A 15,652-nucleotide genomic window follows, 5' to 3' on the forward strand; every position below is an offset into this window, starting at 1 on the left:
TATGCACAGTATGATCTTGATCTTTTTGTACTTGTTGAGGGCTGATTTGTGTCCCAGTATGTGATCTATTCTTTAGAACATTCCATGTGCACTGGAGAAGAATGTGTATTCTGCTGCTTTAGGATGAAATGTTCTGAATATATCTGTTAAGTCCATCTGGTCCAGTGTGTCATTCAAAGCCATTGTTTCCTTGTTGATATTTTGATTGGATGATCTGTCCATTGCTGTGAGTGGGGTGTTGAAATCTCCTACTATTCTGGTAGTACTATCGATGAGTTTCTTTATGTTTGTGATTAATTGATTTATATATTTTGGTGCTTCACATTTGGAGCATAAATGTTTACAATTGTTAGATTTTCTTGGTGGATAGACCCCTTAATTATGATATAATACCTTTCTTCATCTCTTGTTACAGTCTTTATTTTAAAATCTGGACTGTCTGACATAAGTATGGCTACTCTGGCTTTCTTTTGGTGACCACTAGCATGATAGACGGTTCTCCATCCCCTTACTTTCAATCCTTAGGTGTCTTTAGGTCTAAATTGGGTCTCTTGTAAACAGCATATAGATGGATCTTGTTTTCTTATCCATTCTGTTACCCTGTGTCTTTTGATTGGAGCATTTAGTCCATTGACATTTACAGTGAGTACTGAAAGATAAAAATTTATTGCCATTATGTTGCCTGTAGATTTGGAGTTTCTGGTGGTGTTCTCCTGTCCCTTCTAGTCTTTGTTGCTTTTGGTCTTTTTTTTTTTTCCCCATCTTTTCTCCCTTCAGAGAGTCCCCCTTAAAATTTCTTGCAGAGATGGTTTATTGGTCACAAACTCCTTTAAGTTTTGTTTGTCTGGGAAACTTTTTATCTCTACTTCTATTTTGAATGACAGCCTTTCTGGATAAAGAATTCTTGGCTGCATATTTTTCCGATTCAGCACATCAAATATATCCTGCCATTCTTTTCTGGCCAAGTTTCTGTGGATAGGTCTGCTGCAAACCTGATCTGTCTTCCCTTGTAGGTTAAGGACTTTTTTTCCCTTGCTGCTTTCATGATTCTTTCCTTGCCTGATTATTTTGTGAATTTGACTATGATATGCCTTGTTCATGGTTGGTTTTTGTCAAAACTAATGGGAGTCCTCTGTGCTTCCTGGATTTTGATTTCTGTGTCTTTCCCCAGGTTAGGAACTTTTCCACTATGATTTGTTCACATAACTCTTCTACCCCTTTCTCTCTCTCTTCATCTGGGACCCCTATGATTCTGATGCTGTTCCTTTTTGATGAGTCACTGATTTCTCTAATTCTTAATCATGCTCTTTTGCCTTAGTCTTCTTCTTTTTTTCTGCATCATTGTTCTCCATAAATTTGTCCTCTGTATTGCTGATTTGCTGCTCTCCCTCATTCCATTCTTGCTGCTGTGGCATCCATTGGAGATTGCAGCTCAATTATAGCACTTTTTATTTCATCCTGACTAGCTTTTATCTATGCAGAAAGGGATTCTAATCTGCATCTCCAGCTAGTATTCTAATTATCATGATTCTAAATTCTGGTTTAGACATCTTGCTTGTATCTGTGTTGATTAAGTCCCTGGCTGTCATTTCTCCCTGTTCTTTCTTTTGGGGTAAATTCCTTCATTTCATCATTTTGAAGGAAGAAAAGGAATTAATAAGGTAAAAAAATTAAAATTAAAAAATTAAAAGCAACACACAAAAATCAAATAAAGGTTGCTAGATCCTAGGTGTGTTCTGGTCTTGTTGCTAAAATGAGCTTGATAGATTAGAGAAAAAAGGGAAAGATAAGAAAAGAAAAAAAAAGGAAAATGTTTGAAAATTTGAAAAAATGAATACAATGAAAGAATAAAATGAAATGATGGAAGTAAAAAAATAGAATTTGAAAAATTTACAAAAAAGGGGCGCCTGGGTGGCTCAGTCGGTTAGGCGGCCGACTTCGGCTCAGGTCATGATCTCGCGGTCTGTGGGTTCAAGCCCCGCGTCGGGCTCTGTGCTGACAGCTCAGAGCCTGGAGCCTGTTTCAGATTCTGTGTCTCCCTCTCTCTCTCTGACCCTCCCTCATTCATGCTCTGTCTCTCTCTGTCTCAAAAATAAATAAACATTAAAAAAAAATTAAAAAAAAGAAAAATTTACAAAAAAGTAAAAAAATATATAGAAAAAAATTAAAAATATTTTTGATAGAAATGGAGAATAAAAATAAATTTTTTCTCTTTATATATTCAAGAATAAGAAAAGAAAGGAAAAAAAGTTGAATAGTTGGTTCAGCAAACAGACTGAAGTACGATTGAAATTACACCGGTTTCCCCTAGAAGTCAAACTATGAAGCATTTTATAGTCCATAAACTAAGCAGGTGGAGAGACTTGTGTTGTTTCTGGAGAGTGAGGTTGGTCCAGTTGGGCAGGGCTTGGTGTATCAGCTCCGTTCTCTATTAGATGCCGCTGCTTAGTTTACTGGGGTGGATTGCTGTGGCACATGTAGGCGTGAATGTGCTTGTGTGGGAGGTGTGAAAATGGCATCACCCATCTACCCAGCCTCTAGTATCAGAACTCTGTGCTCTCCCCAACCAGCAATTGCACACCCCTCCTTTTTCTCCAGCTTCCATCCACTCCCCCGCTTTTACACTGTCCGTGACCAAGCCACCAGGTTGCCTGGTGGCACCTCCCTCCTGAGTTTTATCTCAGATGTGGGTGTGTTTCCCAGCCCCTCACTTCTGAGGGACTGTGGCTTTGACCAGCTCAGACCTTCTTGGGAAGGGTCTCACTGAGCAATGGCTGGGTGCCGGCCCTACCCCAGGAACGTTCCGGAGACCATGCTGCTGCTGATGCCCAGGGACTGCATCTGGGTGCCAGCCCACCCCAGAAAAAGTTCACGTGGTCATGTAGCAGCAGCATTTCAGGGATTATGGAAAATCACACACATCTGGCACCAGGCTTACCCCTTAACATCCTTGTTCCAGCACCAGCCAATGTGGTTGTTGTCCAGGGTCCACTGGACCTTTGCCTGTGGGGAGGCTGCACAGCTTCTACCAAATGTCCTCCCAGCAAGGGAACTGCCTCTCCCTGTGTGACCTGAGGACCCTGAGGACCTCACCCACTGCTCCTGGGGATTCACCCTTCCTACCAGTGCACCACCACATATCAAGCTGCAGAGCTTCAGACTCTGGACTCCCCCCGTTTATAGTCTTAATAGAATTTAAATCTTCTCTTTGCTCCTTTCTCCCTTTTTGTTCAGCCCCTTGCATACTTTCTTTTCTCTCCAGCTGCTTTCGGGCAGGGGGGATGCTTTCTGTACTCTCCCCATCTCCGTCCTCTCTCCACAAGCAAAACCAGCTCTGTGCCCTCCACAACTTTCTCCTCCAATTCACCTCTCTGTGTTGAGTACCTGCTGAATTATCTGGTTCAGGTTGTGCAGATTGTTGTGTGAATCCTCAAATCAGTTTTCTAGGTGTGCAGAATGGTTTAGTGTTGATCTGGCTGTATTTCAGGACAAGGGATGCAAAAAACTTCCATGCTGTTCACCATCTTGGTCCCTCCCCTGGCCTGTTTTTTTTTTTAAATAGTTCCTCGTCAAACATTCCTGGCATGGACATCCCACGGGTTATGTTGAGAATATGTCAATATATTAATGTTAGAAGACATCAAATGCTAGGCCATCCCACTATTGGGGATGCCAAGCTTGACCACTTGGTTAAGGAAGTGACTGCTGGGGTGCCTGGGTGGTTCAGTCAGTTAAATGTCCAACTTCGGCTCAGGTCATGATCTCGTGGTTCATGAGTTCGAACCCCACATTGGGCTCTATGCTGACAGCTTGGAGCCTGCATCAAATTCCGTGCCTCCCTGTCTTCTCCTCCCCCACTTGCATCTGTGTGTGTGTGTGCGTGTGTGTGTGTCCCTCTCTCTAAAAATAAAAACAAAAAGAGGGTGAGTGGTATAAAACTTAATTTTCCATTTTGTAATTGGAAAGTAGATAGTGAGGTGATACTTTGAGGCCCTGTGACTATCCTGTCCTCACCAACCTTTCAACCAGTTGTTTTTGTATCCATGAAGGACCCTTGCTTTCATCCATTATTACGTGGAAACTAGTTATTAAATAGTGATTTTATAATTCTGTCATTCCTTCAATATTTAATAGCTGTCATTAAAAAAAGGAAGTTTTGACTGAGCTCCAAATCAAGTTGAAGTCTCTCAAATAAACAATTTTATTACATTTTTTTCACAATCAAATTATTTACTTCTCTGGTTTCCTAACTTAGATAAGATCGAGCAAAACAGTTATTTGACATTTTCAGGCTTATTTTTTTTTCAACGTTTATTTATTTTTGAAGGAGAGAGAGACAGAGTGTGAGTGAGGGAGGGACAGAGAGAGAGGGAGACACAGAATCTGAAGCAGGCTGCAGGCTCCAAGTTGTCAGCACAGAGCCTGACATGGGCTCAAACTCACAAACCGCGAGATCATGACCTGAGCCGAAGTCGGACGTTTAACCGACTGAGCCACCCAGGCGCCCCCAGGCTTATTTTAATGATAGTTCTTATTTATGATGGTCAGTTTAATTTTTGATCTCCAGGAAATAATAATGGGTTCATTAAAAGTGTAATACCCAGTGCTGGAAGTAATACCAGAATACAGTGCTGTGGGATTGAATGGTGCATACCTTTTCCTGCTATGTAATCATCTGCATTATGTATTCCAAATTCCAAAATACTGATTTCCAAATACAGATGGTCCCCAACTTATAATGGTTTAACTTAAGATTTTTCAACGATACATTGGTGCAAAAGTGATCACTTTTGGTAGAAACCACGTTTCACGTTTTGAATCTTGATCTTTTCTTGGGCTAGGAATGGTAGAATATTCTTGCAGTGCGAGATAGTGGCAGCGAGCCTCAGCTCCCAATCAGTCATGTGATCACCCGAGTAGCCAATCTATACACTTCCAACCATTGTACCCATACAAACATTGCATTTCTCATTTTTAGTACAGTATTTTATAAATTACATGAGATATTCAATACTTTGTAATGAAATACATTTTGTGTTAGGTGATTTTGCCCAACCATAGGCTAATGTTAGTGTTCTGAGCCTGTTTAAGGTAGAATGAGGTATTAAGCTCTGATATTTGGTAGGTTAGATGTATTAAATGCATTTTTAACTTAATCTTTTCCAACTTGCAATAGGTTTGTTGGAAGGTAACCCAACTGTAAGTCAAGGAAGATCTTTATAGGCCTTTGGGATTCTGCTATTTTTCAAGTATGCTACATTATGGTGAAAGGTCTATTTTTATGGAATGGCATATTCATATATATTGTATCAATAACTAACATACCTGGCACATAGTAGATCTAATTAATGTTATCTTTCTTCTTCATTCACTCTCTACCACTCCCAGTCACAACACATCTGAAAAAAAAAGTTTCTTTTTTGAAGACTAAGTTGACAACTCTAAGGTCTATTTTAGAAAATTTCTTTTAAACATAAGAAGGCATTTTGCCTGTTGTGTTTATCTTAATTATTTGAAAACATATTGTTCATATTAAGGTAAATTTGTTAACTCATTCTATATGTGTATGTAAAAATGTAATGATACATGTATCACCTAGACCCTTGAAGTAGTGTGTGTGCTTAATATACTTGCCCTTACTCCAGGTCACAGGCTTATATGAGAGATCAACCCAGTCTAGAGGGACCTTGGACTCTTCTTTAGTCAACTAACAGAACTTGTCTGGTAACTCATGTTGGAGCAAAGGCAAAGGACTAGGAATGTCTTAGGTCACATTAAACTTTTCTGGTGTCATTTCTATATTAATTTTGCTGAAAGTACCCTGCCAAAATAGCTTCCTACAGCAAAGTCAATTTACTGTCCTCAAGTAGAACATGTCATAATGATGGCAGTAATCATTTTTTTTAAATATGTAATAGTTGTATATCCCATCAGTGTGAGATCTAATTGTAGCTAGTTTATTTGATTTATTTTGATAGACTTTATTTTGTCAGTTTGACAAATTCCAACACTCAATTTGTAGCAAGTCAATGATATCAAAATAATTGGTTGACAAAATGTTATGCCTTTTTAAGCTACCTCATGTCTCCCAAGTTTCTATGTGTAATAAAGCACAAGTATAATCCATGGAAATTCACGGAAATATTGCTTATTCATAGATAATTAGTACAGCAAATATCAATATTAATAAATTATAGCTTTGTCATAGCATTTTTATTACTTTAGGAGAGAGAAAATAAAATTGTGCCACAGAAAGATTTGCACATAATGAGATAACATTAAACTACTTTTTTCTTCTTTACACCTAGAGAATGGGATATTATAGAAACTGAAGAGCATTATAAGAGCCGATGGATATCTATTAGGATTCTGTATCTTACTATGTTTTTCAGCAGTGTAGGTAAGTATTAGAAATTATATAGAATTTAAAAATTTCAGATAAAGTATCTTATTTTAATGTCACTTCATTTTTTTAATTATTTTGTATTTTAGTAAAAATCACATAAAATTTCCCATCTTACCCATTTCTAAGATCAGAAGTGTTACATATATCTACATGGTTAAATAACCAATCTTCAGAATGTTTTCATCTTGCAGAACTAGAACTCTTTACCCATTAAACAACTCCTCACTTCCCCCTCCTCCCAGGCCCTGGAAACCACCATACTTTCTGTTTCTTTGAATTTGATGATTCTAGATATTTCATATAAGTGAAATCATACAGTATTTTTCTTTTTGCAAATGGTTGATTTTATTTAGCATAATATTCTCAAGGTTCATCCATGTTATAGTATGAGTCAGAATTTCCTTTCTTTTGAAGACTAAATAATAGTCTATTGTATATACGGTGGGGAGGCAAATCTTTTCCTCTACTTTCTTAGGTTCTGTAGCTGGTACCTTCAAAATAAAGCAATGGAAGACAGATCAACAAGAAAAAAAGCTTATACATTTATTTGATGTTAGTTATTTTTACATTATACAGACCTATACACTATACATTATAGAAAAGTGAAAACTCCAAAGAAATGGTTAGAGCTGGGGGCTTATATACTATTTTAACAAAGGGCAGCGATTGTAAAGAAATGACTAAGGAAAGGAGTTCGGGCTTTCTCCAGGAACCCCCTACTGTCCTAATGTATGCCTTACTAGAGGAAAAACAACCTTAGCTTGACAATTCCTAGGCCTCTGTTGTATTATGAATCTTCTTTAACATATGAAAATCCCTTTAGGAACTTCCTCTTGGCTTTATCTTCCCCAACTCCATGATATATAAAAGGTCACCTTTATAACACAGCCCTTTCTGCCCATGGGTCCTGTCCCTGTGCTTTAATAAAATTACCTTTTTTGCACCAAAGACATCTCAAGAATTGTTTCTTGGATGTCAGCTTCGAACCCCCACCATTCAAAAACCCCATCAAAGCCACTAACTGAGCTGGGCTCTGCACTATAAGTGCAGAGCCTGCTTGGCATTCTCTCTCCTCTCTGCCCCTCTCCTGCTTGTGTGCTCTCTCTCTTCCTGTCTCAAAATAAATAAATAAACATTAATAATTAAAAAAAAGAAGTAGAATTGCTGAATCACATAACAATTCTATTTATAAGTTTTTGAGGAACTGCTATACTGTTTTCCATAGCTGCTATACTATTTGTACATTCCCACCAACAGGCAGGGTTCAAATTTTTCCACATCCTTACCAACTTTTATGTTTATTTAATATTAGTCATTCTAATGGGCATGAAGTAGTCTCTCATGGTTTTTTTGGCTTGTATTTCCCTAATGATTAGTAATGTTGGGAATATTTTCATATGCATATTGGCCATTTGTATATCTTTGGGGAAATATCTATTAAAGTCCTTTGCCCACTTTTTTTTATTAATTTTTTTTAATGTTTATTTATTTTTGAAACAGAGAGAGAGAGCATGAACAGGGGAGGGTCAGAGAGAGAGGGAGACACGGAATCCAAAGCAGGCTCCAGGCTCTGAGCTGTCAGCACAGAGCCTGACACGGGGCTTGAACTCACGGACCATGAGATCATGACCTGAGTCGAAGTCGGACGCTTAACTGACTGAGCCACCCAGGCGCGCCACCTTTGCCCACTTTTTAATTAGGTTTTTGTTGTTCAGTTGTAGAAGTTCTTTATGTACTCTGGATATTAACTCCTTATCAGATAAATGATTTGTGAATATTTTCTACCATTCTCGGACTCTTCTTTCTACTCTACTGATTGTGTCTTTTGATTCACAATAGTTTTTAATTTTGATGTAGTCCAATGTATGTGGTTTTTTTTTTCTTTTGCTGCCTGTGAACTCATTTAATTTTTTTTAAGTTTATGTATTTATTTTGAGAGAGAGTGAGTAGGGGAGGGGCAGAGAGAGAGAGAGGGAGAGAGGGAATCCCAAGCAGGCTCCACACTGTCAGCACAGAGCCTGAAGCAGGGCTCGATCCTATGAGCCTCGACATCATGACCTGGGCCAAAATCAAGAGTCAGATGCTTAACTGACTAACCCACCACATTGACACAAATAGTAAAGCAAGAATCTTAATCTGTATACCTTGATGTATTTTAATCTATTAACATTATTTCTGAAAATATAGTTACTAAAAAGTAAAACTTCATGAGGAAATTTTAATGTTAAGAACTGTACTTATGTTAAAATGATAAAGAATGAATATATATAGGAGTTATCAATACTGTGACAATTTTTAAAAAAGTGTTTTAAAGAATCCATTCTTTTTCCAAGCTTAGATCCTTTAAGTCTATAGGCACAGATTTTACAGGTGGTATCTTTTCCCTGACACAGATTTACTGAAGGCCATTTTACTAAATTTTTAGAACTACTTTTCTTTATCTTTTCTATTTACCCCAGTCACTCTCTCACACTGAGTAAAAATATATTTTAAATAAAGCTAAAATGAAAGAAAAGTACAAAATAAAGGATATTTTCAACAATTCTTTGTAATGCAATTTCATTTTGGATTGTGTATCTATTAGGGTGCCTTCTACAAATATCAGGGGAAAAATGTTGATTCAAATTGGCTTAAATGGTAATTTATTTTTTCTTGTAAGATACCCATAGTAGGACAATTCCAGGTGAAGTTCACTGAGGTTTTGGTTCTGTTTCCCACTATATATTTTGGTTTTCTCCTCTTCTATGCACTGACTTCACTATAACAAGGTTGCAGCAGCAGCCCAAGGTGTCACATCCATTCATGATAATTTTTATTGATCAAAAGGGACTTTTTTTTTTTTAAACTTGCACAGAGATAAGGAGTCCTTTCTTAGAGGTCCTGAAGTAGGCTTCCCTTCCCTTTTCACTGGTCAGAACTGGACCCTGTCAATTTCTAAGCCCATCATCAACTTGGATAGTGGGATTATCCTGATTGAATTCTTTAGACTAACTGGATTTACCCTCTGGAATTTGGGTTGGAGACAGTTTCTCTTAAAGTCTGTGGCTTTGTGGAGGAATGATGGATACCTGAATAAAAATGGGATTCTATCAGGAAGGAGGATTCTACCTACACAATGAGTGTTGTGTCGATAGCAACCTCTGCAATAGCTTTTAATTTTTTTCATTTAACTTCCATGGGCAGCTGGGTGGCTCAGTCAGTTGGGCATCCAACTCTGGCTCAGGTCACAATCTCAAAGTTAGTAGGTTCGAGCCCTTTTTCTGTCTCTGTGCTGACAGCTTGGAGCCCAGAGCCTGCTTCATATTCTGTGTCTTCCCCTCTCTCTGCCCCTCCCCCGCTTGCATGAGCGCACTCTCTCTCTAAAAAATAAATATTAAAAAGTTAAAATAAAATAAAATAAAATAAAATAAAATAAAATACTTCTAATTTATGGGGCACCTGGGTGGCTCAGTCGGTTAAGTGTCTGACTTTGGCTCAGGTCATGATCCCACAGTTTCTGAGTTTGAGCCTCTCATCAGGCTCTCTGCTGTCAGCACAGAGCCCACTTCAGATTCTCTGTCCCCCTCTCTCTCTACCATCCCCCACTTTTGCACACACTCTCTCAAAAATAAACATTTAAAAAATAAAGTACTTCTAATTTATTTAATAACAACAGAATATTATTCAGCCGTAAAAAAGAATGAAATCTTGCCATTTGCAGCAACATGGATGGAGCCAGAGTGTATAATGTTAGGCCAAATAAGTTAGTCAGGGGAAGACAGATACTATATGATTTTGCTATATGATACTTGCTCAATTCAAGTATGTAGAATTTAAGAAACAAAATAAATGAGCAAAGGAAAAAAAAAAGAGATAGACAAACCAAGAAATAGACTGTTTAAGTTTATTTATTTTTGAGAGAGAGAGGGAGACACAGAATCCCAAGCAGCCTCCAGGCTCTGTCTGAGCTGTTAGCACAGACCAATGCAGGACTCAAACCCACAAACTGGGAGGTCATGACCTGAGCAAAAGTCTGTTGCTTAACCGCTTAACCACCTCAGCCACTCAGGCACCCTGACTCTTAACTATAGAGAACAAACTGATGGTTATCAGAGGGGAGGGGGAGGTAGGAGAATGGGTGAAATAGGTGATTTGGGATTAAGGAGTGCACTTGTCATGATGAGCACTGGGTAATATATAGAAGTGTTGAATCACTGTATTGTATACCTGAAACTAATGTAGCACTGTAATGTTAACTATACAGGAATTGAAATAAAATAAAATATAATAAATAAAATGAAATACTTTTAATTTTTAGTACTCCATTATCTAAAATTAAATAATTTCCATTTTAATGGCAAAAAAGAATTATTTTAACTTTAGATTTTAATTAACATGTTAAACATTTTACCTGTTTTTAAGTTTCTTGATTGTGAAATTGAGCCTTGATTTCAAATATTAGTTTACTCTTTCAGTCTGCTTTTCATCAAAGTCAATGTCAATTCAAAATACACTAAAATTAAACTAATAATTAAACTATTTTTAATATAAGCTTTCTAAAAAGAATGAAGTACTGATACTGGTACAACATGGATGAAGCTTGAAAGCATTATGCTAAGAAAGATGCCAGACACAAAAGACCACATGTTGCCTGATTCTATTCATATGAAAATCTATAGAGACAGGTAGATTAGTAGTTGCTTCAGGCTGGTGAGCATTAGGATGGAAAGCAGCAGAATAGTAGCTAAAACGTCCAGAGTTTCTTTGTGATGTGACTAAAATGTTCTAAAATGGACTGTGGTGATGTTGCACATATCTTTGATTATACTAAAACCCACTAACCTGAGTGCTTGAAATGGGTAGATTGTATAGTATGTGAAGTATATCTTAATAAAAGTGTTTTTTTTTTTTAAATGGCCTTTATAGAATTTTGATTGAATATGCCTAACATTTAAAATTGACAGATAGGATTGGAGTTTATCATTACAGCTCTTAAGCAATAAAGGGTAGCAGAGATAATGAGTTTTCTTTTAAGGTATAGCCATCTTGAAGCCTCATGGTTCTTTATAGCCATTTCCTCCTGTATATGATCATTTTCCTTTTCCTAGACTTCCCTCCTGTCGATTATCTCTGCCAAACAACACACATTAGAAGTCTACCACTTCCTCTTTAACAGGGTAGCTTTTCATCCACTCAGTTCTGCTTGTAAGAACTTAACAAAGCTTTCAGTAATTTATTTCTGTTTACAGTAAAGACATGTGAATAAGGAGAAACAGGTCCTCTGCTTTTATTACCCCAATTATGACCAGGGACTATAATTACATATGATTTTCAAGTCTTTAATATTTATTTCCCTTCTAATAAATACAATTCCATTGCTTAATAAGTTAAACATTTTGGGGAATAAATTTGTAAATTGAGAATGATATTTTAAAGCCCATGTTATAGTTTAAAAAATTGTATCTATAAACAGTAATGACATCATTTTAAGTATAAATAACAGGGTTTGCTTCTTTACAGGATTTTCTATTGTGATAATGTCAATATGGCCATATCTCCAAAAGGTTTGTACACTTCAATCTATTATTCTCTTAAGTAGCTATAGTAGTAGTAACTCTTACATAGTTAAGTGTTTTCTTGACAGTCTCTTTGGTAGTCTATTGATTTAATCTTTACTAGCATGACTTGAGATAATAATTCTTCCAGAGAGGCTTATAAGTAAGGTGATCCAGTGCTTCATTGTGCAAACCAGAACACTCTTGAAGTGAAGGGAGCACTATACCAGGAAAACAGAATTATACCTGGATAGTCCTAGACAAATGTAGATGTATGCTCACCTACTTATTAGCCGCTTTCATATCCCACCAATGCCCCCTCCCTGATAAAAAGGAAACTAAATTACTTATAGTCTGAATTCCTGAATGGTACAAATGACATTTCTATGGAATGCTTTTGTGCTTTCCCATAGGGTTGTCTGGTTGCCATTGTGAAAAGAATAGATAATACATGTATTTCGATGCTGTGGTTACTAGATGGGGAGGAGGGCCTAACAAGAAGATGCAAGTTTAGTAGGTACCCTGGCATCAGTTAATCATCAAGTCCTGCCAACTCTTTAAAAAAAAATTATTTGACATATAACATAATATAAATATATGTCAATTCTATTTTAAATCTCCAGGAATGAATTTACTAAAAATCAGTATATAAGTTGCAGACGTTATCTATAACAATATTTCAGTTAAGGTTCTTAATGGAGTTCTCTGTACTCTCCAACCTCCTATTCACTCCTGAACCTGCTACAGTCTGATTCACTCCTCTGCTACCATGAAACTGCTCTTATTAAGGTCTCCAATGATTTGATTGCTGACCAAATAGATACTTTTCGGTCCTTTGCGTGACATTTGGGTAGTATTTGACATTGTCGACCTCTCCCTGCTTCTGAAAACCCTCTCTTAGCTTCCGTACATTACTCTGTCCTGGCTTGGCTCTTTAAATATTTGTTATTAAATTCTTTTCTGAGTTTTCTTTACCAACTTGTTCCTTATATGTTGGTTTTCCCCAGAGATTGGGCTGTGTGTCTGTGTGTGTGTGTGTGTATGTGTGTGTTGTAGACTAAATCCTAAGCTTTGGCCCATATTAGATCTATAGCCAACAATTTATTAGACGTATCTACTTGAATTAATCTAGGTTCCTGGGGCCTTTATAAATTTTTCTGCATTTTTTTCTGAGATGCTGTCCCTCCCTTCATCTTTCCTTTCCTCTGTCCTTCCCTTCCACCCTTCTTCCCTATTATCTTTATCCCTATTATCTATTATCCCTATTATTAAAAATAATGTGCCTGTGATACAAGAAGCTTATTGACATTTTATACTTAATTTTAGATTTTTTAGTTTTTATGAATTTTTAACTTTTTGAAAATGCTAACTTTTAAAATATATGATATTATAAAAGGAATAAGGACAAAAATACAAATTTCATTTTTTTTACTGAGTTGGTGCCATATTCACATTGCTATTTTGAAAATAAATAAAAATTTATATGACATGAAATTATTAGCCATGATGTTAAAAATTCTTTCCTTACTGGCAGAATGATTAGAATTATAGCGGAAAATTTAACAATTCTAGAGCAATATTTTCTTTGCCAAAAATATATTTCCATGTATCAAAACTATTTCTATGATCCCTGTATCTAGTCTGTTTAACCTCAAAATTACCAAAAGAAAGGTATTTACAATAATTAGGTCTACTCAGCACAGTATGTTGAATTTTGAAAAGGTACACTCCTTTCTCCAGATATTTGAAAGCTCTTCAAAGGTAAATTTAGTGAGTACATGAACTTGTAACTAGTTCTTTGGCAATACAAATAAAAGAATTTCAATAAAAAACCTTTCTCAGGTTATTTCATAATAATAGTGAAAGCTCACTACGTGCCAGGTACGGTACTAAACTTTTCACCTCTTGATATTCATAGCAACCCTATGAAATGATTATTATCTATCCTGTTTGACAGGTGAAGAAACTCACAGTCAGAAAGTTCGGTAGCTTGCTCAAGTCACTCAGCTGGAAGATGGCAGAGCCAAACCTATCTGAAACCAAAATCTGGCTCAACCACAGTGCTGTGTTACTTACTACCTTAAACTGTTTAATTCTTAATTTAAGGCTTCCATCTTTTTCAATAGCATGTTGAAAAATATTACTTACCTGAAAAGCCATCTGTGAGAAAGATAAAAAGCTAGAACACCCCCCCCACCCAAGAAAAAACTCAGAAAACAAAACAAAACAATAAATTATTTGTCTGAAAGGAATTTGGCACCAGTGTAAATCTCTGAAATGTGCTTCTTTCTGACCCTGGCTGATGGACAACCATCAGCCAAGTGATTCCTGAGGTTCTGTTGCCCAGAGGTGGGATAAATATCCAGGAAGATTCATATTCTTAAGATTAGATTTTGAATTGGAAGGATAGGTTATTTTATAGGGCTAGGGAGATAGTGGGAATACTAATGCATGAATTATAATAAAATATAATAATAGAACTGACATATTAGTAAAAACAAAATTCTAAGAAATACTAGTTTTTATATCCTATAGGTAATATTCATTTAGTGTATATATATATGCTGACATTGCCCTAAGCACTATACATTGCTCAAATAATTCTTTTAACAACTCTGTGAAGTTATCCTTATTTGACAGATAAAAAATTGAAGCATGTGATTTTTTACCACCAGCTACTCAAATACCTGATAAGTAAAATCTGGAAGCTTCACTATGATGAAACCTGATTTGGAAAAATTGTGTTAACTCATCTTTTGTATCCTTATTGCCTAGCACATTTTTTGTCACAGTAAAGGACTCAGTGACTGTTACTTGAATTAATAAGCAATCATCTATAAATAAAAGTTAAAAATGCTTGGAACGCCCATATTCATATCTTAGTTCCCATATCAAAGCATGAAGATTTCCAGAACTTTCACTTTGTCAATATCATTAACATGTTTATAAAGTAATGTTTGAAATTCAATACCATGTACTTTGGAGTGTATGGTTTGTTTTCTTTTTTCTTTTCTTTTTTTTTTTTTTTTCCTGAAATGACAGGGATGGGGGAGGGCTTTTGTGTTTCGTTTTTGTTTTGAGAAAATACAGTTCCAACTTTTACTGATGTGTGCCAAACCAAATAAGTTAATTATAGATGGTTACTATACAGTATACGTGAGTAAAGGTCTAAAAGTATGGGTGTGTGTGGGGGGGGGGGGAGAATGAGAGAGAGAGAAAGAAGAGAGAGAGAAAGGAGAGAGAGAGAGAGAGAGAGAGAGAGAGAGAGAGAGAGAGAGAGAGAGAGAGAGAGGTGCAGGCAGACAGACATGGGCTATTAGGGGGATGTTGCTAACCCAAACTAAAATTCTGGAAGACTTTAAAAATCAGTTACACCAGAGCTGAGTTTTGAAGGTCTGTAGGAGTTGGTTTCCTGAAAAAAAGGTAGGGGCCAGGGAGTAGGAGGTTGGGAAGGCATTGCTGGTAGAAGGGGACAGTAGAGAAATCAGTGCAAAGGCCTGGAGGCAAAGAATTTGACTCATTTTGGAAACTTAAGACAGTTCTGTGTGACTGGAAGTTAGAATTGGGGGAAGGGTACATGCAGAGAGATGAGGCTAGAGAAGAGACTGTGACCAACTTGTGAGCTAGTTTTTCATAATAAACAGTTTAGATTTTATCCCAAAAATGGTATGATGGAGATCACCAGAGGTGGCCAGAGGACCAGAAATGAGAT

The 15,652-nt window shown here is 36.7% G+C and overlaps 1 protein-coding gene across 7 annotated transcripts in view; it reads left to right on the forward strand.

The window, feature by feature from the left end:
• MFSD8 (major facilitator superfamily domain containing 8) overlaps positions 1–15,652 on the forward strand; it is a 69,903-nt gene that overhangs the window by 7,852 nt on the left and 46,399 nt on the right. For all 7 annotated transcript variants that reach the window (XR_009259319.1, XR_009259320.1, XR_009259321.1 and 4 more), the window contains exons 2-3: positions 6,309–6,400; positions 11,906–11,949. Coding sequence is in view for 4 of the 7 variants with exons in the window: in XM_058721422.1 (XP_058577405.1) it covers positions 6,309–6,400; positions 11,906–11,949 (136 nt within the window). In the remaining 3 variants the exon portion in view is untranslated. The remainder of the gene's footprint in view (positions 1–6,308; positions 6,401–11,905; positions 11,950–15,652) is intronic.

This window comes from Neofelis nebulosa, chromosome 3, assembly GCF_028018385.1.
Source record: "Neofelis nebulosa isolate mNeoNeb1 chromosome 3, mNeoNeb1.pri, whole genome shotgun sequence".
Lineage (NCBI taxonomy): Eukaryota > Metazoa > Chordata > Mammalia > Carnivora > Felidae > Neofelis > Neofelis nebulosa.